General features: G+C 42.9%; 1 protein-coding gene across 1 annotated transcript in view; it reads right to left on the minus strand.

The window, feature by feature from the left end:
- Positions 1 to 25,277, minus strand: part of LOC120944060 (sodium channel protein type 2 subunit alpha-like) — a 216,350-nt gene that overhangs the window by 28,319 nt on the left and 162,754 nt on the right. The window contains exons 18-21 of the mRNA XM_040357834.1: positions 24,766 to 24,895; positions 20,152 to 20,306; positions 10,478 to 10,651; positions 5,129 to 5,251 (exon numbers count right to left, since the gene is read on the minus strand). Of these exons, the coding sequence (XP_040213768.1) occupies positions 5,129 to 5,251; positions 10,478 to 10,651; positions 20,152 to 20,306; positions 24,766 to 24,895 (582 nt within the window). The remainder of the gene's footprint in view (positions 1 to 5,128; positions 5,252 to 10,477; positions 10,652 to 20,151; positions 20,307 to 24,765; positions 24,896 to 25,277) is intronic.

Raw genomic sequence — 25,277 nt, forward strand, 5'->3', positions numbered from 1 at the left:
AGGCCTTGTACAGACGAGAGGATTTCCGCTGGAAACGGTCCGCCGGACCGTTTCCAGCAGACATTCCTCCTCCGGATTTTGATCTGATGGCTTGTACACACCATCAGATCAAAATCTGCGTGGAAAACATCCGCGGTCACGTGTCGCGACGTGTCCGCGCCGTCGCCGCGCGCGACGCATGCGTCGAATCATTCTGACGCATGTGAGGGATGGGGATCGGAGGGACTTATCCGGTGAGTCTGTACAGACGACCGGATAAGTCCGAGGGACAGGATTCCAGCGGATAGATTTCTTAGCATGCTAAGAAATTTTTATCCACTGGGAATCCGTCGGCTGGACAAATGTCCGCCGAAAATTGTCCGCTCGGGCCTACACACGACCGGATCTATCCGCTGGAACTGATCCGCGGATAAATCCCAGCGGATAGATCCGGTCGTGTGTACGGGGCCTCAGGCTGCCTTGCATACACACGCTCAGACAAAAGTCCGCCCGTCCAATGCGCGGTGACGTACAACACGTACAACGGCACTATAAAGGAGAAGTTCAATTCCAACAGCGCCAACCTTTGGGCTGCTTTTGCTGATCCCTGTGTTAGTAAAAGTTTGGTGAGAGACGATTTGCTCTTTTCAGTCTTCGTGCTTTTCAGTCCGTTACAGCGTGACAAATGTGCCATCTCCAAAGCTAGTTTTACCAGAAAGAGCGCTCCCATCTCATTCTGAGCATGTGTAGTTTTCTGCCCGTCGGAAAACCTTACAGACGGATGGATTCCTGCTTGGATTTTTGGCCTGATGGGAAAAAAGAGAGCCTGATCTCTTTTTTTTGTCCGGGAGTTTTCCCCTAGGAAAAACTGCAATGGAGCATACACATGGCAGAAAAAATGGTCGTGTGTACGAGGCATAAGCGTTAGGTCATTCTTCTACTCCCAAAAAGTACCAACTGTGGGTCATTTTTTACTACCACTTACACACAAAATCATTGTTTACTGCCATGGGTGCCAGGATATTTTCCATGTTCTTATTTACAGTGCTTTGAACAAGTATTCATAACCCTTGAAATTTTACACATCCCCACAACACGATGCTGCCACCACCATGTTGTACGGTAAGGATGATGTGTTCAGGATAAAGTGCAGTGTTAGTTTTCCGCCACACAAAGCGTTTTGCTTTTAGGCCAAAAAGTTACATTTTGGTCTCATCTGACCAGAGCACCTTCTTCCCCTGTTTTGCTGTGTCCCCCACATGGCTTCTCACAAACTGCAAACATGACTTCTTATGGTTTTCTTTCATCAATGGCTTTCTTCTTAACGCTCTTCCATAAAGGCCAGATTTGTGGAGTGCACTACTAATAGTTGTCCTTTGGACAGATTCTCCTAAGTTGTGGATCTCTGCATCGCCTCCAGGGATACCATGGGAGTCTTGGCTGCTTCTCTGATTAATGCTCTCCTTGCCCGACCTATAAGTTTAGGTGGACGGCCATGTCTTGGTAGGTTTGCAGTTGTACCATACTCTTTCCATTTTGGGATGATGGATTGAACAGTGCTCCGTAAATTGTTCAAAACTTGGGATACTTTTTTTTAAACCTAACCCTGCTTTAAACTTCTACTCAAATTTACCCCTGACCTGTCTGGTGTGTACCTTGGCCTTCATAATGCTGTTTGTTCACCAAGGTTCCCTAACAAACCTCGGAGGGCTTCACAGAACAGCTCTATTTATACTGAGATTAAATTACACACAGGTGGACTCTATTTGCTAATTAGGTGGTTTCTGAAGGCAATTGGTTCCACTGTATTTTAGTTAGAGGTATCCGAGTAAAGGGCACTGAATACAAATGCACGCTACACGCCAGCTGTGGTTTCCAAAGTCCTTTTTTGTATTAAGAGAGGTATGGACTCCAGAGAGCATGATATCATTTTGCCCCCCTGTACAAATTATTAGTAAGACCTCATCTGGTATATGCAGTTCAGTTTTGGGCATCAGTTCTCAAAAAGGATATCAGGGAACTGGAGAAAGTGCAGAAAAGGGCAACCAAACTGCTAAGAGTCATGGAGCAGCTCAGATATGAGGAAAGATTAGATGAACTGAATTTACTCTCTCTTGAGAAGAGGAGATTAAGGGGGGATATGATCAACATGTACAAATACATAAGTTGGCCATATAGTGAACTTGGTGTTGAGTTATTCACTTTAAGGTCATCACAGAGGACAAGGGGGCACTCTTTACATCTAGAGGAAAAAAAGATTTAATCTCCAAATACTGAAAGGTTTCTTCACAGTAAGAGCTGTGAAAATATTCACTGGTTCTGGCCAGCTCAGTATATTGCTTTAAAAAAGGCCTGGATTCTTTCCTAAATGTACATAACATAACTGGGTACTGGCATTTATAGGTAAAGTTGATCCAGGGAAAATCTGATTGCCTCTCGGGGGATCAGGAAGGAATTTTTTCCCCTGCTGGAGCAAATTGGATCATGCTTTGCTGGGGTTTTTGGCCTTCCTCTGGATCAACTGTGGGTGAAGGATTGTGTATATGGGATCGTATTTTTATTTAATTTTTTGGTTGCACTAGATGGACTTGTGTCCTTTTTCAACCTGACTAACTATGGCTTTTCAGATCTTTATTTGTAAAAAAAAAATGAAATCCATTTCCTTCCACTTCACAATTATGTGCCACTTTGTGTTGGTCTATCAAAGAAAATCCCAATAAATGACATTTAATTTTTTTGTTGCAACATGGCAATGTGGAAAATTTCAAGGGGTATAAATACTATTTTAAAGGCACTGGAGCAGATCCACATAGAAATAGATGGGCGCAGCGTATGTGAGATACGCTACGCCGCTGTAACTCACTTTTGTCCGGTTCGAATCCCCAAAGAATTCACGCCGTAAGTTACGGCGGCGTAGTGCATCTCTGGCGGCGGAATTCAAATCGGCGATTAGGGGGCGTGTTTCATTTAAATGAAGCGCGTCCCCGCGCCGAATGAACTGCGCATGCTCCGTTTCTAAATTTCCCGTTGTGCATTGCGCTAAATGACGTCGCAACTTAGACGTGATTTACGTCCATCCTGATTCACGGACGACTTACGCAAAAAAAAAAAAAAATATTCAAAATAAACGCTGGAACAACGGCCATACTTAACATGGCAAGTCTATCTATACGCGGCAAAATCTCAGCTTTAACTATACGCCGGATAAAGCCGACTAGAGACGCCGTAAAAAAAATGCGCGGGCCGCTCGTACGCTCGTGGATCGTCGGAAATATCTAATTTGCATACCCGACGTGGAAAACGACGTGAACGCCACCCAGCGGACGCCGAAGTATTGCATCTTAGATCCAAAGGCGTACGAGGACGTACACCTGTCGGATCTAACCCAGATGCCGTCGTATCTTGGTTTGAGGATTCAAACCAAAGATACGACGCGGGTAATTTGAAAGTACGCCGGCGTATCAGTAGATACGCCGGCGTACTCGCTCTGTGGATCTGCCCCATAGTATATTAGGAATTGCACATTTTTAAAGGGCAATTTCCATGATGGAAAAATGTGACCAGCCATTTCTGACCTTAAGAATGATAGTTTCCTGACTGTCTCTAGTAACAGTACTTTTAGGCCTCATTCACATGGTTGTACCTATCCATACACCCATGCGAACGGCCGTCTTTGCCCAAACATGATGCACAGGTGTTCCATACATCCACATGGAGGCAGTCACATCCATGTCTATTGGGAAAAAACAGCTGCATAGATACAACCACTGGTCCCAATTTGACAGCTGTTTGGATGTGAGTGCTTGTCTCTGAATGCACACTGTCTATGTTCCGGGACATGCACTTAGATTGTAAGCTCTAACAAGCAGGGCCCTCCGATTTCTCTTGTACCAAATTGTATTGTAACTGTAATGTCTGCCTTTATTTTGTAAAGTGCTGTGCAAACTGTTGGCACTATATTAATCCCGTAGAATAAAAAAATAATGCACTTGCAAGGCTGTCATAATGGAATCAGCAGCTGTGTCTGTGCAACTGCTGTGTTCTAATACACATGAATAGGACTGCCTGCATGTGGATGCACGACACACCTGTGCATTAGATATGTGCATTAGACATGTGCATGATGAAAAAATTAGTTTTGTTTAGTTTTGATTCATTAATCTAGTTATTTTGTTTAGTTAAATTTGGTTGATTTGTTCAATTTGTTTCGGAATTCGTATTCGGAATTCGATTCAGAATTTTCAAGTTTTCTTAAAATTTACAGTTTTTTTTCGATTCGAAACGATCAAATCGATAAATTTTCAAATTGGTCAAAACAAAAATTTTATATTGTTTTAGAATGCAGCAAAGTGAACAAACAAAAGAAAAATCTTCATTAAATGATTACAACCCCTCTTTAGAGCATATGCTTGTTTCTTTTAAAATGCATGTAAAGCATATAAATCCTAAGGTCTCATTCACACAAGCATGAGATTATATGTATTTATATGCATTTATAGGACATTTCTAAACTCATATAATTGAATGCAATGATTGTAAATGATATAAATCACACTGCGTGTTTTCTTGGGTTCAGTTGCATTCAGTTTGGCTGTATTGAGAAAAAATAGAAGTCTGTGCATCTAATGCAGATTAGATATTCTGATCATGTCTAACCACATGAAAACACACATAAACGCATGCAGACACATGTACTTTTTAGCTCCTTCCTTTGGGGCCGGGATGGATCGGCAATCATGTGACCATTGTGATTGACAGTGTTCAAATGATTGGGAGCCGGTCCCGCCAGCTACTAATATTTAGTCTGAGCCAAGAGCCGTCTTTGACAATTCGGTCTCTGTGCTGGGGGCATGCAGTGAGCATGGGTTATAACCCCTGTCAGATTTTCTTTGCCCTCTGGGGATTTCCCTTGACTTCTTGTCCACCAACTTCCTGCAAATCTGGTGACAGAGACGCTTTAGGGACACAGACTAGTCGGGGGCACCGACAGCAATAAAAAAGCCGACAGGGGTTCTTATACCTCGCCACTATTTAAAACTAAAAAACTGTTTTGCTTTTAGTTATACTTTTCACTTTAATGCATTATTTAGGATTACATTAAAAAGGCATTGCAAATAATTCATTATGTGGTTTTTAAATATAAACTCACCCTCATGCCTTCAAACCGTGACAGGGCCCTCAGGGGTCTCAATGCTCGCAGTGTTCTAAGAGACTTAATAGCTCCTAATTCTGAGTACCCCAAGGCATTGGCTACTAGGCTCACCAAAGATATCTTAAAAAGAAAAAAAAACAATAGTTATATATTTTTCTAAATATGGCCTCTTGTGCACTGCAGCTTGAAAATGCTCAGTACAGCTTATTTTTTTTGCTGAGCTAAAATACAGCCCATGAATTGTAATGTGTCTATGCACACATGCGTGTAAACAGAAAAATCTGCATTTTTGGTAAGTAATTTACACATCAAGCCTGCAAATGCACACAGATTTGTCCATTGACATTATCAATCCGGGAACAAGCTTCCAAGCATTCGCAAAAATGTGCACAAATTTGTGTGAAAAATTGCGCAATATGCGCGAAAATTCATTCAAATACCAAAAAATATATAATAATCTGAAAAAGTAGATGCTCAAATAGGAGTATAGGGCCAGATTCACAGCAGAGATACAACGGAGTATCTCAGATACTCCGTCGTATCTCTCAGAGTATCTATGCGACTGATTCATAGAATCAGTTACGCATAGATAGCCCTTAGATCCGACAGGTGTAATTGTTTTACACTGTCGGATCTTAGGATGCAATACCGCGGCCGCCGCTGGGGGGAATTCGCGTCGTAAACCAGCGTCGGGTATGCAAATTAGTAGTTACGGCGTTCCACGGCGGTTTTTCGCGTTCGCTACTAGTCTAGTTTCCCGTTGCAAAGTTAGTCATCGTTTTAGGTGCCCTAACTTTACACAGCACACGTATGTGCTGTATAAAGTATGGCCGTCGTTCTTGCGTCGAAATTTAAAAATGTTTCCTTCTTGCGTAAGACGTCCGGGAATACAGAAGTACGCTACGCACGTCGCCATTCTAAAAAATTACGTCATTTCGCGCAAAGCACGGCGGGAAATTCAAAAGGGAGCATGCGCAGTAGGTCCGGCACGGGAGGGCGTCTAATTTAAATGGCACACGCCCCTTTGAATTACGCGGGCTTACGCCGGAGGCCGCCAGCGTAAGTTTTCATGCAAGTGCTTTGAGAATCAGACACTTGCGATTCTACGTGAATCTGGGCCTTAGTGTGCAAGAGGCCTTCATGCAAACCTAAGACATTGTGGTATATACAGTAATGTATTATCTATTAATAAACAATAAGTAAATAGAGCACTTGTTCCACTTCTGGCTATATAAAATAATGCTTGTAATAATACGATAACGGATTTGCAGGCCGGAAAAAAATTATTTACTGTATATACTCGAGTATAAGCCGAGTTTTTCCAGCACATTTTTTTGTGCTGAAAATGCCCCCTCGGCTTATACTCGAGTCACCTTTTTGCGCCTGATCTCCCGGTACCGGCCGGCTGTAGGTTCCCTGGACCCCAAACTTGGCACACATATAGCCCCACTCTTCCTCTACAAGTGTGCAAAGTTTGATGTCCGGGGGACCTACGGCCGGGGAGCACCAATTTTTCAAAACCGGCACCCCTTCCATAGACTCCCATGTTAAGTGGTAATCTCTCTGGTGACTTTGGGGACCCGGTACCGGCCGGTCGTTCCATAGACTCCCATGTTAAACGTCAGTCTAGTTATGGACTAAAAGCCAGCCAAACAATGTCGAATCTTTTCTTAGAATTTTTTTGTTCAAATTTGGCACCATTAGCGGGCTGCCCCAACGGTTGATTTTCGCATGGCAATTGATTTTGAGTGATCGGGCATGTTGGAAATATTTTGATAAAGGAACAATTTTTGAATCAATGATGGGAGAATCTCGTGAGAAATATAATCGAAAAAGAAATGTGCATGAGCACAAGAAAAGAAAATTCCTGGAAAGATAAGATTCTTGGCCACAAAAATTATTTTCTGTAGCAACAGGATTTGAAATTGAAGGCTTGGTTGCTCAAATTTTGAAATCAATGGTTGTGTAATCAAATCACAAAACACATATTCAGACTTTCCAAAGAAAATTCGATCGGAATTCAACCCATGTATGGCCTGCATAAGGGGTAGATTTACTAAAACTGGAGAGTGCAAAATCTGCTGCAACTGTGCATGGAGGCCAATCAGTTTATAACTTCAGCTTGTTTAATTATGCTTTGAAAAAAAAACAAAAAAAAATGGAAGCCGATTGGTTTCTATGCAGAGCTGCACAAGAGTTTGCACTTTCCAGTTTAACCACTTCAGTACCGGCCCATAGTCATATGACGTCAACAGATGACATCTCCCATCCCGGGTGGACATCATATGACGTCCTGGGATTTGTGAGGGGAAATCTGAATAATTCCTGCAGCTAGAGGCATCATTCAGATATCATTATTTGCCAGCGGCGATTCTGCGCACCATAAGAATGATCATAGCGGCGGTTCCGCCGCTTGATCGTTCTTATAGGCGGTGGGAGGGGACATTCCCCCCTCCCGCCGCCATCCGGTGCTTCTCCGGGCTCTCCCGTGCCATTGGGGGCCCGGAGAAAGAATCATCCAGCGCCGGATGGGAAGCATAGAGATGACTGTCGGAGACCCGGGCACAATGTGATGACGCAAAGCCGCAATTGCGGCTAGTAAGCATGAGATTGGTGAAATGTTTTTCTTATTGACCCCACATCTCTCCATAAAGAGGACCTGTCACACACTATTCCTATTACAAGGGATGTTTACATTCCTTGTAATAGGAATAAAAGTGATCAATTTTTTTTTTTTAACCACTTGCCGCCCGCCAATGACAAATTGACTTTGGCAAAGTGGTTGTAGAATCCTGACTGGACGTCATATGACGTCCTCAGGATTCTTAGCCGCTGCGCGCCCCCGGGGGCGCGCATCGCGGCGATCGTTGGTGCGGGGTGTCAGTCTGACACCCCGCAACACCGATCCCGGTAAAGAGTCTCTCACGGAGACTCTTTACCACGTGATCAGCCGTGTCCAACCACGGCTGATCACGATGTAAACAGGAAGAGCCGTTGATGGCTCTTCCTCACTCGCGTCTGACAGACGCGAGTAGAGGAGAGCCGATCGGCGGCTCTCCTGACAGGGGGAGTTCGCGCTGATTGTTTATCAGCGCAGCCCCCCCTCGGATCGCCACATGGACCACCAGGGATGCCCACTAGGGAAGGGCAAAACTAAAAAAAAAGGGGCAAAAAAAGTCCAAAAAAAAAGTCTTAAAAAAAAAAAAAAAGTCTGGGGAAAAAAAAAAAAGATGCAAAAAAAAAAGATGCCAATCAGTGCCCACAAATGGGCACTGACTGGCAACAAGTAAATCAGTGCCGCCCCACAGTGTCCATCAGTGCCACCCCACAGTGCCCATCTGTGCCACCCCACAGTGCCCATCTGTGCCACCCATAAGTGCCACCCCACAGTGCCCATCTGTGCCGCACATGAGTGCCAATCTGTGCCGCCTATGAGTGCCCAGTGCCGCCCATGAGTGCCCATCAGTGCCCATCAGTGCCGCCCATCAGTGCCCATCAGTGCTGCCCATGAGTGCCCATCAGTGCCGCCTATGTGTGCCCATGAGTGCCGCCTATGTGTGCCCATCAGTGCCACATACCAGCGCCGCCAATCAGTGCCACCTCATCTGTGCCCGTCAGTACTACCTCGTCGATGTCCATCTGTGCCATCTCATCTGTGCCCATCAGTGCCACCATATCAGTGCCCGTAATTGAAAGAGAAAACGTACTTATTTACAAAAAATTACAGAAAAAAATAAAAACGTAATTTTTTTCAAGATTTTCGGTCTTTTTTTAGTTGTTGCGCAAAAAAAAAAAATCGCAGAGGTGATCAAATACCACCAAAAGAAAGCTCTATTTGTGGGTAAAAAAGTACGCCAATTTTGTTTGGGTACAGTGTAGCATGACCGCGCAATTGCCATTCAAAGTGCGACAGTGCTGAAAGCTGAAAATTGGCTTGGGCGGGAAGGTGTATACATGCCCTGTATGGAAGTGGTTAAAGTGTAAAAAAAATAAAAAATAATAATATATATTTTTTAAACGTCCCTGTCCCCGGTTGCTCGCGCTCAGAAGCGAACGCACACATAAGTCCCGCCCATGTATATAAACGCTGTTCAAACCACATATGTGAGATATCGCCGTGTGCGTTAGAGTGTGTGCAACAATTCTAGCACTAGATCTCCTCTGTAACTCTAAACTGGTAACCTGCAACATTTTTCAAAGTGTCGCCTATGGAGATTTTTAAGTCACAAAGTTTGGCGGCCATTCCATGAGTGTGCGCAATTTTAAAGCGTGACATGTTAGGTATCTATTTACTCGGCGTAACATCATCTTTCATATTTTACAAAAAAATTGGGCTAACTTTACTGTTTTGTTATTTTTTTATTAATGAAACCATTTTTTTCCCAAAAAAAGGTGTTTGAAAAATTATTGCGCAAATACCGTGCAAGATAAAAAGTTGCAATGACCGCCATTTTATTCCCTAGAGTGTCTGCTAAAAAAAACCCATATATAACGTTTGGGGGTTCTGAGTAATTTTCTAGCAAAAGAATGATGATTTGTACATGTAGGAGAGAAGTGCCAGAATAGGTTCGGTATTGAGGTGGGTATAAAAGCCCAGTATTGAAGTGGTTAAGTAAATCAACTCCTAAGTGTAGTAAAAAAATAAAAAAATCAGCACAAGGGACATTACTTACTATTAGTGTGATGTGTACCTTGTGCAGCTGGCTCCAGCTTTAATTGAAATTATCCTCCTCCAATCCCCCCTACCCTAGCAGCCGTAATTCTATAGCTCCCAACTGTCCCTGATTTTGAGCAATGTCCCTCTGTCCCTCATTCCTCCTCATTTGTCCCTCATTTTGATCTGATCTATATAGTTGTATATAAAATGCACTTTTTATCTATCAAAAAGTATTTCCCAGTGCTAAACCTTTCATCCGATTTGTAAATTGCTGCATTTGTAAATTCAAAAAGCCAATATAAAAGGAATAGTAGTGGTAAAAAAAGCACTTAACCAATCTTGTTTTTTTGTACAATTCTCCTTTAAGGGGCATGGCAAGGGGTGTGTCCTAGGCCTGCATATGTTTAATGATAGGTGTCCCTCATTCCATCTCAAAAAGTTGGGAGGTATGGTAATCCTCCGGTTGCAGTGGGGGCTCAAAAGAGCTGAGAGATCTGTTATACGTGCTCATCAAGAGTGCCAATTATGCTCATCCTTTCCACCCCACCTCCTCCATTCATAGAAGCTGTGTAGCTTCTTTGAAGGAGAAGCTAGTCTGGAAAATAGTGGTCTGGCAAAGACTGACCATTACATTACAGCATTGTAATATTATTTTGGCACAGTAGTGTGGATCAGACAGGGATACATACATCCACAATCAGGAAATCCAACCAGCACCAGGCATTTGTGAAATATGTGACAAATCCATAGGCGACCCATTTCAAAAGCATTTCTGCTATAAAGATGTAGGTAAAAACTTTGTCAGCGTACTCCAACACGGTCTTCATAGTTTTATGCTTTTCAATATGAATATCCTCAAAAGCCTATAAAAATTTAGGTTAAATAAAAAACAAAACAAAAAATAGTTAGTTTTGCATGTACTATACACAACTCCACATTTAAAAATGTAACATAAATATTCGAAGGGGATAGTCTAGGTATGTGTTTAATTAAAATAACTAAATTAATTTAAACACTTAATTAAACCACATAAAAACAATCTTTACATTAAACTCCCTTATGCCCTGTACACACGACTGGTTTTCCCATCGGAAAAAACTCTGATGTTTTTTTCGACGGAATTCTGCTCAAGCCGTCTTGCATATACACGGTCACACCAAATTCCGACAGTCAAGAACGCGGTGACGTACAACACTACGACGAGCCAAGAAAAAAAGTTCAATGCTTCTGAGCATGCATTGACTTGATTCTGAGCATGCATGGTTTTTAGTCCATCGGAATTGCATCCAGACGAATGGAAATTTCGAAAAAAAATTGAGAACATGTTCTTCATCTAATTCTGTCTGAATTTCCGATGGAAAAAGTCAGATGGGGTATACACATGGACGGAATATCCAATGAAAATCTTCCGTCTGACTTATCGGTCAGAAATTGTCCAAAATGTCTTGCTATTGCTATGCTGATGCCTTAAGAGTTCACTTCACTGGGAATAAGGGGCCAAGCCCAACCCCTAAAAAACAACCCCACACTATAATCCCCCCTCCACCAAATGATTTGGACCAGTGCACAAAGCAAGGTCCATAGAGTGGAGACTGAGCCAGGCCTTCTCATCCACATCAGTGCCTGACCTCACAAATGCACTTCTGGAAGAATGGTCAAACATTCCCATAGACACACTCCTAAACCTTGTGGGCAGCCTTCCCAGAAGAGTTAAAGCTGTTATAGCTGCAAAGGGTGGGCCAACTCAATATTGAACTCTGATCCTTTCACTGAGCAGAGGTCATATAACAAAATGCCTTGGTATTTAATTACACGTACACCGCTCTTGAGGAATTTAGTGTGAGAAATGCATCAGAAGAGTTACTTCACAGTGATGTCACTCTGTACAACACAGTCAAACAAACATCTTGAATAGTAAAATAATATGAAGAAGTTAAACTGTGAGGCCCCGTACACACGACCAAGTTTCTCGGCAGAATTCAGCCAGAAACTCGATCGGAGCTGGATTCTGCCGAGAAACTCGGTCGTGTGTACACTTTTCACCGAGGAAGCCAACGAGGAACTCGTCGGGCCAAATAGAGAACATGTTCTCTATTTCCTCGTTGTTCAATGAGTAAAGTTGGCCCGCCGAGATCCTCGGCGGCTTCAACACAGAACTCGACGAGGAACTCGATGTGTTTGGCACGTCGAGTTCCTCGGACGTGTGTACGGGGCCTAAAACATCTGCCAGAAGCCCTCATCCCTTTCTTTGCCTCTGAAATCAGGCTAAACTGTTCGTAATAATAAAACTAATTTTATAATATTTTTTTTATAAAGGGGTCCAGGGGTCCCCCCTCTGGCAGGGGGGTCCAGGGCAATTGCCACTTTTGCCCCCTTATAAATCTGGTACTCCACTGTGGTGTGTAATATCCTTATATTAATGCGTCTATCCCTAGTGCTGGGCGAGCACTTTTAAGGTGTGAATGTTAGCCCTATGGTGTGCATATGCATATCTCATACCCAAGGTGCCACTGGGGAAGCTGACAATCACCGTAGTAGTTGGCGCTACTAATGTTATTGCTTCCATCTTTTGGGTTCTGTGCCAAACAGCTGCCCCACTGCACAAAAAACACATGGGTTTGCCCACTTGTCACCTCTGCCATTCATAGAACTCCTTGGGGGACATTTACTGAAGCTGGGACACTCAGAACATGGTGCAGCTGTGTATAGTAGGAGGAGAAGCACATGTGCCTTTTAAGTGTAGCTTTGTTGCAAAGATTTATTACAAGTTAAAAATTAAGCAACTCACAAGTGTAGTTAAAATCAGGCATGCACAGTGACTAAACACTGCGTGGGGTAGGGTCCTTATCAGCGCTGTCCGGGGGGGGGGTCCCAGAGGAACGTGGTAATCCATTCAGTTGTACAGGCAGTTGGCGCCGATGGGTTCCGGTGTATTGTCACATTCTGCTGCCTATCTTAGAATGCTCCGGAAGTCACGTGGCGGCCAACTGCGCATGCGCGATGCGTTCCAAACGCAAATGCGATGCGTTCCAATTGATTCACGACAGTACACACCAGTGAAACCTTGGTCGGCATCCAGGCTCTTTCCTTAACATCCCTGTGGATTGGAGGATGTTAAAAAAAGAGCCAGGAGGCGGAGCGAGCCGTCCGAGCGAAGCGAGGACGTGAGGCCGACTGGCCACTTTCCTCTAAATCCACGTTGCCCTGAATGCCGGGTTCGCTGGTGTGTACTGTCATAAATCTATTGGAACGCATCACACTTGCGTTTGGAACGCATAGCGCATGCGCAGTTGGCCGCCACGTGACTATCGCAGCATTCTACGATAGGCAGCAGACTGTGACACTACACCGGCACTTCCTGGTCCGTGAAATGCACTGGCTAGCAGGAGATGATGTCACTTACTGGATACAACACTGGGATGTCCCAGCATCGTCAACACATTTGCAGAGCCTACGCTGCTTCTTCAGGCTATTCACATAATGATTGGCCTGAAAAAGGAGCTCATGCTCCGCAAACGTGTTGCTGATGCTGAGACATCCCAGATTTCTATCCGGGAAGTGACGTCTTCTCCTGCTCGCCAGTGCATTCCACAGACCAGGAAGCACCGAAACCCACCGGCGCCGACTGCTTGCACCACTAAACGGATGACCACGTTCCTTGGGGACCCCCGGACAGCACTGATAAGGATTCTACCCCATAGTGAGTCACTATACATTCCCGATTTTAACTACACTTGTGAGTAGTTTCATTTTTAACTTGTAATAAATCTTTGCAACAAAGCTACACTTAGAAGGCACCTGTGCCTTTCCTTCTGTCTCTTCTAGAGCTACTTCTTGCTTTTACATGGAGCTGCCTCTGGACCCTTATGGACTTCATCCACTGATGGACTCTGGTTCATGAGCCATTCTGTTTATAGTTTGCCACCTATGTATTAATTATGGAACGGTTTCTTTTTATTTTAGACATTGTTTTGCAGAGCCAAGTGCCCATCTTGCATCAATAATCACCCCTTTTCCTTGTGTATGGTAGCCACAGCTTGTTGCTTTGACAATAAAACCTGGAAGCCGATTGGATTATTTGCAGAGTTTTAATAAATCTACTGCCTTGTATTCTTTCAATGAATTCAATCAAAGTGTAGTCTGATCAGCAGGGGGGGGGGGGGGGGGGTAGGGGCAGTGACATGAAAACAGTGATTAACAGCATCTTCAGTGGTCCTTTAGATATAGATAATTGCATCTTGTCAAGCTGGTCCAATGTAATGCATGCAGAAAATATAGTTCCCGGAGTTCAGCGTTAAGTGTATTTTTAAAAGCAGCTAGTCTATATACTGCAATTATAATTCCCTGTGGAGTAAAAACAGAGTGGCAGGGTCAACAGTAAAAACTAATTAGGTGTGATGCAGTGCACATGTGCCAACAAGGAACATGCTGACAGGCAGAAAGAGCGACCAGAGGGATGATCTCATCACTCTGCTGCTGCTTCTTATGCCGCGTACACACCATCACTTTATGTGATGAAAAAAAACGACGTTTATAAAAAAAAGGCAATTAAAATGACTGTGTGTGGGGGAAAACGTCATTTTATGCCTTGTGAAAAACGACAAAAAAAATTTGAAGCATGCTTCAATGTTTTGTGTCGTTTTTCAAAACGTCGTTTTTTGTGTCACAAAAGATCACCGTGTGTAGGCTAAAACGACATTTAAAACAAAGTTTTTAAACCTGCGCATGCTCAGAAGCAAGTTATGAAGCAAGCTTCAATGGAAAAGAGTGCTGAACGTAACCGCGCTTTGCTAGAGCATTTTGAAAAAACAATGGTGTGTAGGCAACGTCGTTTTTGAAAATGAAGTTTCAAAAACGTCGTTTTTTTACTTCACAAACATTTTTTTTTTTTTCATCACATAAAGTGATGGTGTGTACGCGGCATTACAGTAACTGTCCAAACAGTTTGGCGGAAGTGAGCACGCTGTACTGCCCCAACAATTTAGGTCACTCATCTGCCTGTGTAGTCCGGAAGGACTGTGCATATACAGCTGGTAAAATAGGTACAGTATTGAACACGTCACCATTTTTCTGAGTAAATATATTTCTAAAGGTGCTATTGGCATGAAGTTTTCACTACATGTCGGTAACAACCCATGTAATTCACACATACAAAGAAACCAAAACAAATAAGTTCATAAATTAAGTTACATGTAATATAATGGAATGACACAGGGAAAAAGAAAGGGATGTGCAAAAAGGCATAGAAAGCGAAGAGACTGGCTCAAATCTATCAGTAATTGGAAAGAAATCCTGCCCCTTGTCAGTGCAAATTATTATCAGCTGGTTCAGTTTCAATTGATGGCCTATAAAAAGGTGTCTCATTACCAAGGTGTCACCAAAGTAAACATCTCATGATGGGTAAATACAAAAAGCTCTCCCGTGACCTTCGCAAACCTTATTGTTGCAAAACATACTTATGGCATTTGTTACAGAAGGATTTCTAAGCTTATGAATGTTCCAGTGAGCACTGTTGTGGCCATAATCAGGAGTGGAAAGAACATAATTTCACCAAAAATAGGCCACGACCAGGTTCTCCTCGCAAGATTTCTGACAGAGGAGTGAAAATAATTATCAGAAGAGTTGTCCAAGAGCCAAGGACCACTTGTGGAGAGCTTCAGGAAGATCTGGCATTAGCAGGTACAATTGTTTAAAAAAAAAAAAAAAACAATGCATTTAACTGCCATGGCCTGTATGCATGATCAGTATACAAGACCCCATTGCTGAAGAAATGTTGACGTTTGTTTAAAGTTTGCTGCACAAAATTTAGACAAGCCTGTGAAATACTGGGAGAATATAGTCTGCTCAGATGAGACCAAAATTCAACTCTTTGGATGCCCTCACTTCACCCTAAAAACAACAACGGTGAAGTTTGGAGGTAGGAACATCATGGTTTGGGGCTGTTTTTCAGCTTACGGTCATTGAAAAAAGGATTGGTGGAAAAATGTACCAAGACATTCTTTATAAAAATCTGCTGCCATCAACCAGGAGGATGAAGATGAAATGAGGGTGGACATTTCAGCAAGACAATCATCCCAAACACAAAGCCAAGAAACTCTGAGGCCTAGTACACACGAGAGGATTTATCCGCGGATACGGTCCACCGGACCGTTTCCGCGGATAAATCCTCTCGAGGATTTGCGAGGATTTGGATCCGATGGAGTGTACTTACCATCGGATCGAAATCCGCGCCGAAATCCCCTCGCGATGACGTGTCGCAACGTCGCCGCGATGATGACGCGGCGACGTGCGCGACGCTGTCATAAAAGGAATTCCACGCATGCGTCGAATCATTACGACGCATGCGGGGGATCCATTCGGACGAATTGATCCGGTGAGTCTGTACAGACCAGCGGATCAATCCGTTGGGATGGATTCAAGCGGATAGATTTGAAAGCATGTCTTCAAATTTCTATCCGCTTGAAATCCATCCCAGGGGATAAAAATCCATGGAAACAGATCCGCTGGATTGTACACACCAGGGGATCTATCCGCTGGAGCCGGTCCGCGGATCAATTCCAGCGGATGGATCCTCTCGTGTGTATGGGTTTCAAATAAAATAAAGCTGCTAGAATAGAAAAATTGATTCGGTGAGTGTATCCTCAAATAGTACCACATCCAAAAATCTTTACAAAAGTACTAACTACCCCTAATGCCCCGTATACACGGCCGGACTTTCCGAGAAAAAAAGTCAGACAGGCTTCCGACGGACCTTAGATAGGGAACCTGCGGACTTTTGCATGGTCAAAAGTCCAACCATGTGTACAATGCATAAGCGGACTTTTTAGGCACTTATACATCTCAATATACAAGTGCCTAAAAAATGACTTGGGCCTCATTCACACGGACGGACCGTTCAGTTCCGCTTGTCAGTTTTGACGGCGGACCTGAACGGCCGCTCCATGCATCCCTATGGAGCGTCGGATGTCAGCGGAGACATGTCCGCTGACATCCGATCCGCTAAAAACAGACGTATGGCGACACGTCCCCATCCGTCCATGGCGGATTGGATCGGGTAAGATTGCTCCATAGGAGACAGCGGTGCCTCAGTGAGCAGAGAGGAGCTTGTTATCCGTCGGCTCAGCGGAGATCTGCGGACAGATCTCCCGCTGAGCTGGCGGGAGCAGGCAGACTCCGTATCGACGGAGTCTGCCTGTGTGAATGAGGCCTTAGGGGTAGTTATTTCCTAAAGCTGCTAGAATAGCCCAGCCAATCATCTGACTTGAATCCAAAAGAACAAAAAATCTGGAGTTCGAGGAGGCCCACAGAACCTTCAAGATTTGAAGACTGTGGGGTAGATTCACAGAGGAGTTACAACGGCGTATCTCCAGATACGCCATCGTATCTCTGAGTCCGGCCGGTCGTATCTATGCGCCTGATTCATAGAATCAGTTACGCATAGATTTCTATTAGATCCGACCGGCGTAAGTCTCTTACGCTGTCGGATCTTAACTGCATATTTACGATGGCCGCTAGGGGCGTGTACGCTGATTTACGCCTAGAATATGTAAATCAGCTAGATACGCGAATTCACGAATGTATGCCTGGCCGACGCAGTACATTTACGCCGTTTAGGCGTATATGCGGTGCACCAATGTTAAGTATGGCCGTCGTTCCCGCGACGAAATTTGAAAAATGTACGTTGTTTGCGTAAGTCGTCCGTGAATGGGGCTGGACGTCATTTACGTTCACGTCGAAACCAATGACGTCCTTGCGGCGTACTTTGGAGCAATGCACACTGGGAAATTCCACGGACGACGCATGCGCCGTTCGTGTAAAACGTCAATCACGTCGGGTCAGGGATAATTTACATAACACACGCCCACCTCTTCACAATTTGAATTGGGCGGGCTTACGCCGGCCTATTTACGCTATGCTGCCGCAACTTTCTTTTAAGAATACGGCACTTGCCTGTAAAAGTTGCGGAGGCGTAGCGTAAATAGGATACGTTACGCCCGCACAAAGAAACGCCATTCTACGTGAATCTACCCCTGTGTGGAAAAATGGGACAAAATCACACATGAACAATGCATGTTTCTCCATACAGGAGGCGTCTTGAAGCTGTCGTTACCAACAAAGGATTTGGTACCAAGCATTTAATACATTTCAGTTATCGTGTTCAATATTTTTTCCGTGTCATTACATTTTATGGCACATAACTTAATTTCTGAACATATTTTTTTTTCGTTTCTTTGTATGTATGGATTGCATGGGTTGTTACCGACGTGGTGAACATTTCATGTCAATAGTGCCTTTAGAAATATATTTACCTAGAAAAAGGGTTACACATTCAATACTTATTTAACCCGCTGTACCAAGACTGGATGGAAAGACATACAAACCATTTGGGAAGTAAAACAGCTTCCATGTATGTATTCCAACTACGTATTAAGCTGTCTGCCTGGAGTTCGGTTTTAGACACAATTTCAGCATACAATAATTCTATGTAGCATGTAAAGTAATAATTTTGTGTTTTATCTATCAACTATATGCATCACTGACAGTGGCCCTGTCACACTCCTATGTCGCGTACACACGGTCGGAATTTCGGACAACAAATGTTCGATGAGAGCTTGTTGTCGGAAATTCCGACCGCGTGTAGGCTTCAACGGACATTTGCTGTCGGAATTTCCGACAACAAAAATTTGAGAGCTGGTTCTCAAATTTTCCGACAACAAAACATGTTGTCGGAAATTCAGAGCGTGCGTACACCATTACGACGCACAAAATTCCATGCATGCTTAGAATCAAGCAGAAGAGCCGCACTGGCTATTGAACTTAATTTTTCCCATCTCGTCGTACGTGTTGTACGTCACTGCGTTCTTGACGTTCGCAATTTCCAACAACATTTGTGTGACCGTGTGTATGCAAGACAAGTTTGAACCAACATCCGTTGGAAAAAAATCCACGGTTTTGTTGTCGGAATGTCCGATCGTGTGTACGCGGCATTATTGCTAGCTGTCAGTTGCTTAACCACTTAAGGACGCGCTCACGACTATATACGTCCTGTTTTTAAAGATGGATATTTCGGTTACGGCAGCAGCTGCTGCCACAACCGAGATATCCATCTTTTCTTTGAGCGGTCCATGTAAACGATAACGGTAGTCTCCGTGGCGGATTCGCCGCAAGATCACCGTTATCGGCGGCGGGAGAGGCCCTCGCCCTCCCAACGCTTAGCTGAGCCATCGGTAGCAGCGGAGGCGATCGGGTCCTGTCCCCTGCTCGGCTGGGATACGAGTGAGGGCAGGATTGCCCCCACCCGTCCCCATAGCATAGCAGGGCGGAAGTGACGTCAAAACGTCACTTCCGCCCATGCTTCTTAAAGCAATATTTTCTTGTTGTCATTTTTTGAAATGACAAATTTTTTATTTTTTTTTGCATTTAAGTCTAAATATGAGATCTGAGGTCTTTTTGACCCCAGATCTCATATTTAAGAAGACTTGTCATGCTTTTTTCTATCACAAGGGATATTTACATTCCTTGTAATAGGAATAAAAGTGATCAATTTTTTTTTTTCAGTGTAAAAATTTATAAAATGAAAATAAATAAGAAAACTATTTTTTTTTTTTTAAAGCGCCCCGTCCCGACGAGCTTGCGCGCAGAAGCGAACGCATATGTGAATAGCGCCCACATATAAAAAACGTGTTCAAACCACACAAGTGAGGTATCACCACGATTGTAAGAGCGAGAGCAATAATTCTAGCCCCCTCCTCTGTAGCTCAAGAGATGCAACCTATAGAATTTTTTGAACGTCGCCTATGGAGATTTTTAAGGGTAAAAGTTTGACGCCATTCCACGAGCGGGCGCAATTTTGAAGCGTGACATGTTGGGTATCATTTTACTCGGCGTAACATTATCTTTCAGAATATATAAAAAAAATTGGGCTAACTTTACTGTTGTCTTATTTTTTTATTAAAAAAAGTGATTTTTTTCCAAAAAAAGTGCGCTTGTAAGACTGCTGCGCAAATACGGTGTGCCAAAATGTATTGCAATGACCGCCATTTTATTCTCTAGGGTGTTAGAAAAAAATATATAATGTTTGGGGGTTTTAAGTAATTTTCTAGCAAAAAAAAACTGTTTTAGTCTTGTAAACGCCAAATCTGAAAAAACAGCCAAGGTCCTTAAATGGTTAAACCAGTTCTAATGCCCTTTTTCCTCTCGCTAGACCTTTTCTGTATTGAATTGGTCTGCTAACTGTGCCTAGATGCTGGTAAAGGCTTACTGATGTGTAATTCCCTAACTATTCACCTCCATTAAAAAAACAACAGAATTAAATAAGTCTGAATAGGTTGGCGTAGTGAAACACGGCGTGTGTTGTTCTCACCAAGGCCCCGCTGCTAAGTAGAATCATGAGGATTATAAATGATTCAAACCAGCTGTGTTCCACAATAAGGTAGCAGGTTTTCCTGAGGCTCCACCAGGTTTTTCCTCTCCCCTCTTCAATGTTGATCCGGCAGCATGTACATTTATTCACGCAGCCTGGGGACAGAAGAAAAGGAGCTGGCAAGTAATCAATTAACACTGCTAACAAGGGTTTTTCCTGCCCCTATGAAGTCCACAACCTGAATAGAGCAGTCGCTGCAGTTTTTACAGGGATTACATCTGTGCTATGAAAGTATGTTAACAATGTCTCTAAAAATATTTCCAAAGCAGCTGTCTTTGAATTTACATAAAGCAGCTTTTTATTAAAAAATTAAGAAAAAATCAGCATATAAATCAAATCAGCGAATGTATATCAAATCTCAGTCCAAACTATGAGACCACCACTAGGATGTGAGAAATAGGCACACCAGATCACATGGACCTTCTAGCTATGGCCGTCCCATTAAGGGTGTGAAATAAAATAGTTAGTTGGTTCGGCCAGTAGTAGTAAATCACATACTACTGCACATGTTCTGTAATGTTAAAGGCATTTCACCAAAAATCCAAGTGGCTACCTGAGTTCAAATGAATGTCTTGTGCCAAGGCAAGTTTGATTTTCCAAGACAATGGGAGGTTTGAAGCCAATTTGTGTGATACCAATCCTACTTGAAAACCCTCATTAGCCACATTATTTTGTCAGGACACCCACTTACACACAGCTCCTTTCTCTATCTGCAACGTAGAGAGTGTCCTGACTTGCCTGCTTGCCCCCTCAAGAGGCTTTCTCCACACCAGGAAGAAAGCCTCGCATTACTGTGTGGAGTTACAGACAGAAGAACAGGAAGTAAGGTTTGTTCAGAAGAAATAAGGACATTTAAAATCAAAATCGAAGGATGAGGTAAGTGAAGGAGGACTGCACTAAGGTAAAGGAAGCTATTTAGGGGGAAAAAATTACCTTTACGACCCATTTAAGATGGTGTCAAGCGTCTGTGGTGGCAACCAGGTGAGGATTACAAAGATAAGTGTGTCATGCCTACAGTCAAGCTTGGTGGTGGGAGTGTCATAGTCTGGGGCTGCATGAGTGCTTCTGGCACTGGGGAGCTACAGCTCATTGAGGGAACAATGAATGTCAACATGTACTTTGACATACCAAAGCAAAGCATGATCCCCTTGCTTTGGAGACTGGGCCGCAGGGCAGTATTCCAACATGATAACAACCCCAAACACACCACCAAGGTGATCCTTGCCTTGCTAAAAAAGCTGAGGGTAAAGGTGATGGACTGGCCAAGCATGTCTCCAGACCTAAACCCTATTGAGCATCTGTGGGGCATCCTCAATTAGAAAATGGAGGAGCGCAAGGTCTCTAACACCCACTAGCTCCGTGATGTTGTCATAGAGGAGTGGAAGAGGACTCCAGTGGCAACCTGTTGAAGCTCTGGTGAACTCCATGCCTAAAAGGGTTAAGGCAGTGCTGGAAAATAATGGTGGCCACACAAAATATTGACACTTTGGGCTCAATTTGTACATTTTCAGTTAGGGGTGTACTCACTTTTGTTGCCAGTGGTTTAGACATTAATGGCTGTGTGTTGAGTTATTTTGAGGGAACAGCAAATTTACACTGTTATGCCCTGTACACATGATCGGTTCGTCTGAAACGCCGTCGTATCTCTCAGAGTATCTATGCGACTGATTCATATAATCAGTTACGCATAGATAGCCCTTAGATCCGACAGGAGTAATTGTCTTACACCGTCGGATCTTAGGATGCAGTACCTCGGCCGCCGCTGGGTGGAGTTTGTGTCGTATTCCAGCGTCGGTATGCAAATAAGGTTTTACGGCGATCCACGACGGTTTTTCGTGTTCGTTACGTCGTTGCTAGTCTAGTTTCCCGTCGCAAAGTTAGTCGTCGTTTTACCTGCCCTAACTTTACACAGCCCATGTTAAAGTATAGCCGTCGTTCCCGCGTCAAATTAAAAAAAAAATTTCTTGCGTAAGACGTCCGGGAATACGAAAGTACGCTACGCACGTCGCCGTTCGAAAAAATGACGTCACTTCGCGCAAAGCACGGCGGGAATTTCAAAACGGAGCATGTGCAGTAGGTCCGGCGCGGGAGTGCGCCTAATTTAAATGGCACACGCACCTTTGAATTACACGGGGTTACGCCGGAGGCCGCCGGCGTAAGTTTTCACGCAAGTGCTTGGTGAATCAGGCACTTGCGGCGGTGTAACGTATATACGATACGTTACGCCGCCGCGATTCTACGTGAATCTGGCCCATAGTGCCCTGTGAATTACATCCTCTCCAACACAATGGAGATCTTTCTGGTTGATATTTATGTGCTTTAGCCGGAGTGATGTACCATCTAGCCAGACATTTATAGTTCATTGCTATGCTGTTAATATCTACTGAACTATATACAGCTCTTAATATTTATATTTAATTGTTGCTCTGTTAATCGTGTACCCAATTCCCTTTCCCATTTTCCAATGTATGTAAATATTTTTGGCTCCGTCATTTCCGTAATTATTTTATAAATCTTTGCTATACAATGTTTAATGGGCCCCCCATGAGTTACATAGCTTTTCAAATGGATTCAACTTTTTTTCTGATCTCATCGGATGTGGGAGTGTTGACACAAAATGCTTTAGCTGTACTACCATTCATTACATTTTTTCATTCCTCCCTTGTCTTTCAATTCTTTAAATGGACATAATTTCCCTTTTTTTTTATATATCTTTTAACTCTGTTTTTGACACAGTTCCCAAATTGTGCAATATTTCCTGGTAAAAAAACAATTGTGTCCATTACTGAAATTAAAGATGATTTATATTCCTACTTCCCACAATTTTATTTCAGGGACTTTTTCATTTAGTGTTCTATATTTATGTGGAGCCCAAATATTCTTATTCACCCATCTTTTGTCATTTTTGTTTCCTAGTCCACTCAACCATTCGTGCCAACACTACAGTATCATAATATCTTTTTAGATCTGGTGCAACTGACCCCCCCATGTGCTTTATCCTTACTCAACACCATGTGCTGTATCCCTGGTTTCTTATTCTGCCATATGAACTTTGATATCATTACTTTAATATTTTAAAATATGTCTGGGGCAATGCTAATGGGATCATCTGAAACGTATTCAGTATATACGGGAGTATTACCATCTTTACTATGTTTATTCGTCCTATCGAGGAAAGATTTTTTTTTTTCTATTTTTTTAGGTTCCATTTTAATCTTGATTAGTAATGGGATATAGTTTGCTTGGTATAGTTTACCTAGGGAAGGAGTTACAGTGGAACCTCGGATTACGAGCATAATCCGTTCCAGGAGAATGCTCAGAATCCAAAGTACTCACATATCAAAGTCAATATTGAAGTCAATGGAAACTACAATTATTTGTTCCGCATTGACTTCAATAGCATGCAATACTGCATGCGGCCAGAGGTGGGGGGAGCCGGAGAGCCTCGGAAATGGCTGGACAGGCCCGAGGACACCTCAGTTCCCGAGCCTTTCCAAAGGTTTGCCAAGCTGTCCTCGGGCCTTTCCAAACTGCGCCGATTTGCTGCAATCGGCGCCGTTTGGCTCCGGCACCCCCCCACCTCAGGCCAAATGCGGTACTGCACACCGTTTTGTCCTGAATCCTGCTCCTTTTGCAAGACACTCACAAACTGAGTTAGTTTTTTTTTAAATACACTGCTCGTATTGCGAAACGCTCGTTAACCGCGTTACTCGCAATCCGAGGATCCTGTACTTTTATTGCCAGATATTTTAGGTCTGTTTTCCCCTCATGTAACTCTTATTATAAAGCGTGTTCTTCCTTCTTACTTATACTTAAGTTTAATATCGCTGACGAATTTATCTTCAGGTTTGACAGTTCTCCATATTTTTTTTCATTTGTTTATTAGATTTGGTCATTTAATTCTGGGATTGGTTATATAGCACAGGACATCATCTGCATGTGCTGCTACTTTAGGTTCTTCTTTCCCGATCTTCATTGTTTTGTAAATTCGAAAAAAATATGTTATTTATTTATAGGGTAGGAGACGCTGCCCACATCCCTAAGTCAGACAAGTTATGCATTTTTGTTTCTCTAATAGGACTTTTGAGGGCAAGAGCTTTTCAGAAAACAAACAGTTTTGAAAAATAGTACATTTTATTAGAAAAGCTAAAAAGCAAGTAGGAAAAACTACTCCTTTGTAATATTTACCTTCTGGTGAAGGTGACTGGATTGGAAGTTAACATTTTGCAGCATAACGATAATGTTAATATACAGGGAAATTAAATTGGAACATTTGCTATATTGTTTTCATAGATAGATTTCAAAGTGTAAAGAGATACAATGAAACTACTTTAAAAAAAATCATAGTATGTTTAACTGGGAGGGTCCACATTATGTCACATTGACACCTGGGACTTCAGTTTAAACATATTTTGTATTGGGCAAACTCCCAGTAAGTGCACTGGTGAATAACACACTAGGCCTGTCCTGACAGTAGCAAAACATGTTGGAAATTTTACAATATTAGAAGTATAAAGCAGTAGCAGAAACATTGGCAATGGGAATGGAACAAACCATCTGTGAAGCATGGCTCTGGTTCAAGGGTCTCCTCATAGACATAACCCAAGTAATTATCTTCTCCTTCCAATCCTGGTGGTCTGATGTCTATCGTGCTACCCTCCGACGAGCTGGAAAGTTTTACCTTCTGCAAAGAAGTCAAACAATGAAGTACAATTACTTATAAGTAGTGTGAATTACTAAAACACCCATGTAACACGGTGCCAAGAACAATTAAGTGAATCAAATTCAAGCAATCACATATCATTTTTCAGATAACTGACTAAACTGCTAAAACATTTGATTGATCACTGTGGGTTAAAGTGCATCACTTTTCAGACTGATCATCTGTTTAATCGGGAAGGTGGTTTCTGGTGTTAATTTGCAAGTATGTCTAATGTGGGAAAAATAAAAATTGAAAGCTTCCAATAGTAAAGTACAGAAGACCCAGAAGTATTAAACCAAAGCTGAATATGGACAACTGTTGATTTAAAAAAATAATCTTTGTTAACTTAAAGTTAATGGCAATT

Source organism: Rana temporaria, chromosome 6, assembly GCF_905171775.1.
Source record: "Rana temporaria chromosome 6, aRanTem1.1, whole genome shotgun sequence".
NCBI lineage: Eukaryota > Metazoa > Chordata > Amphibia > Anura > Ranidae > Rana > Rana temporaria.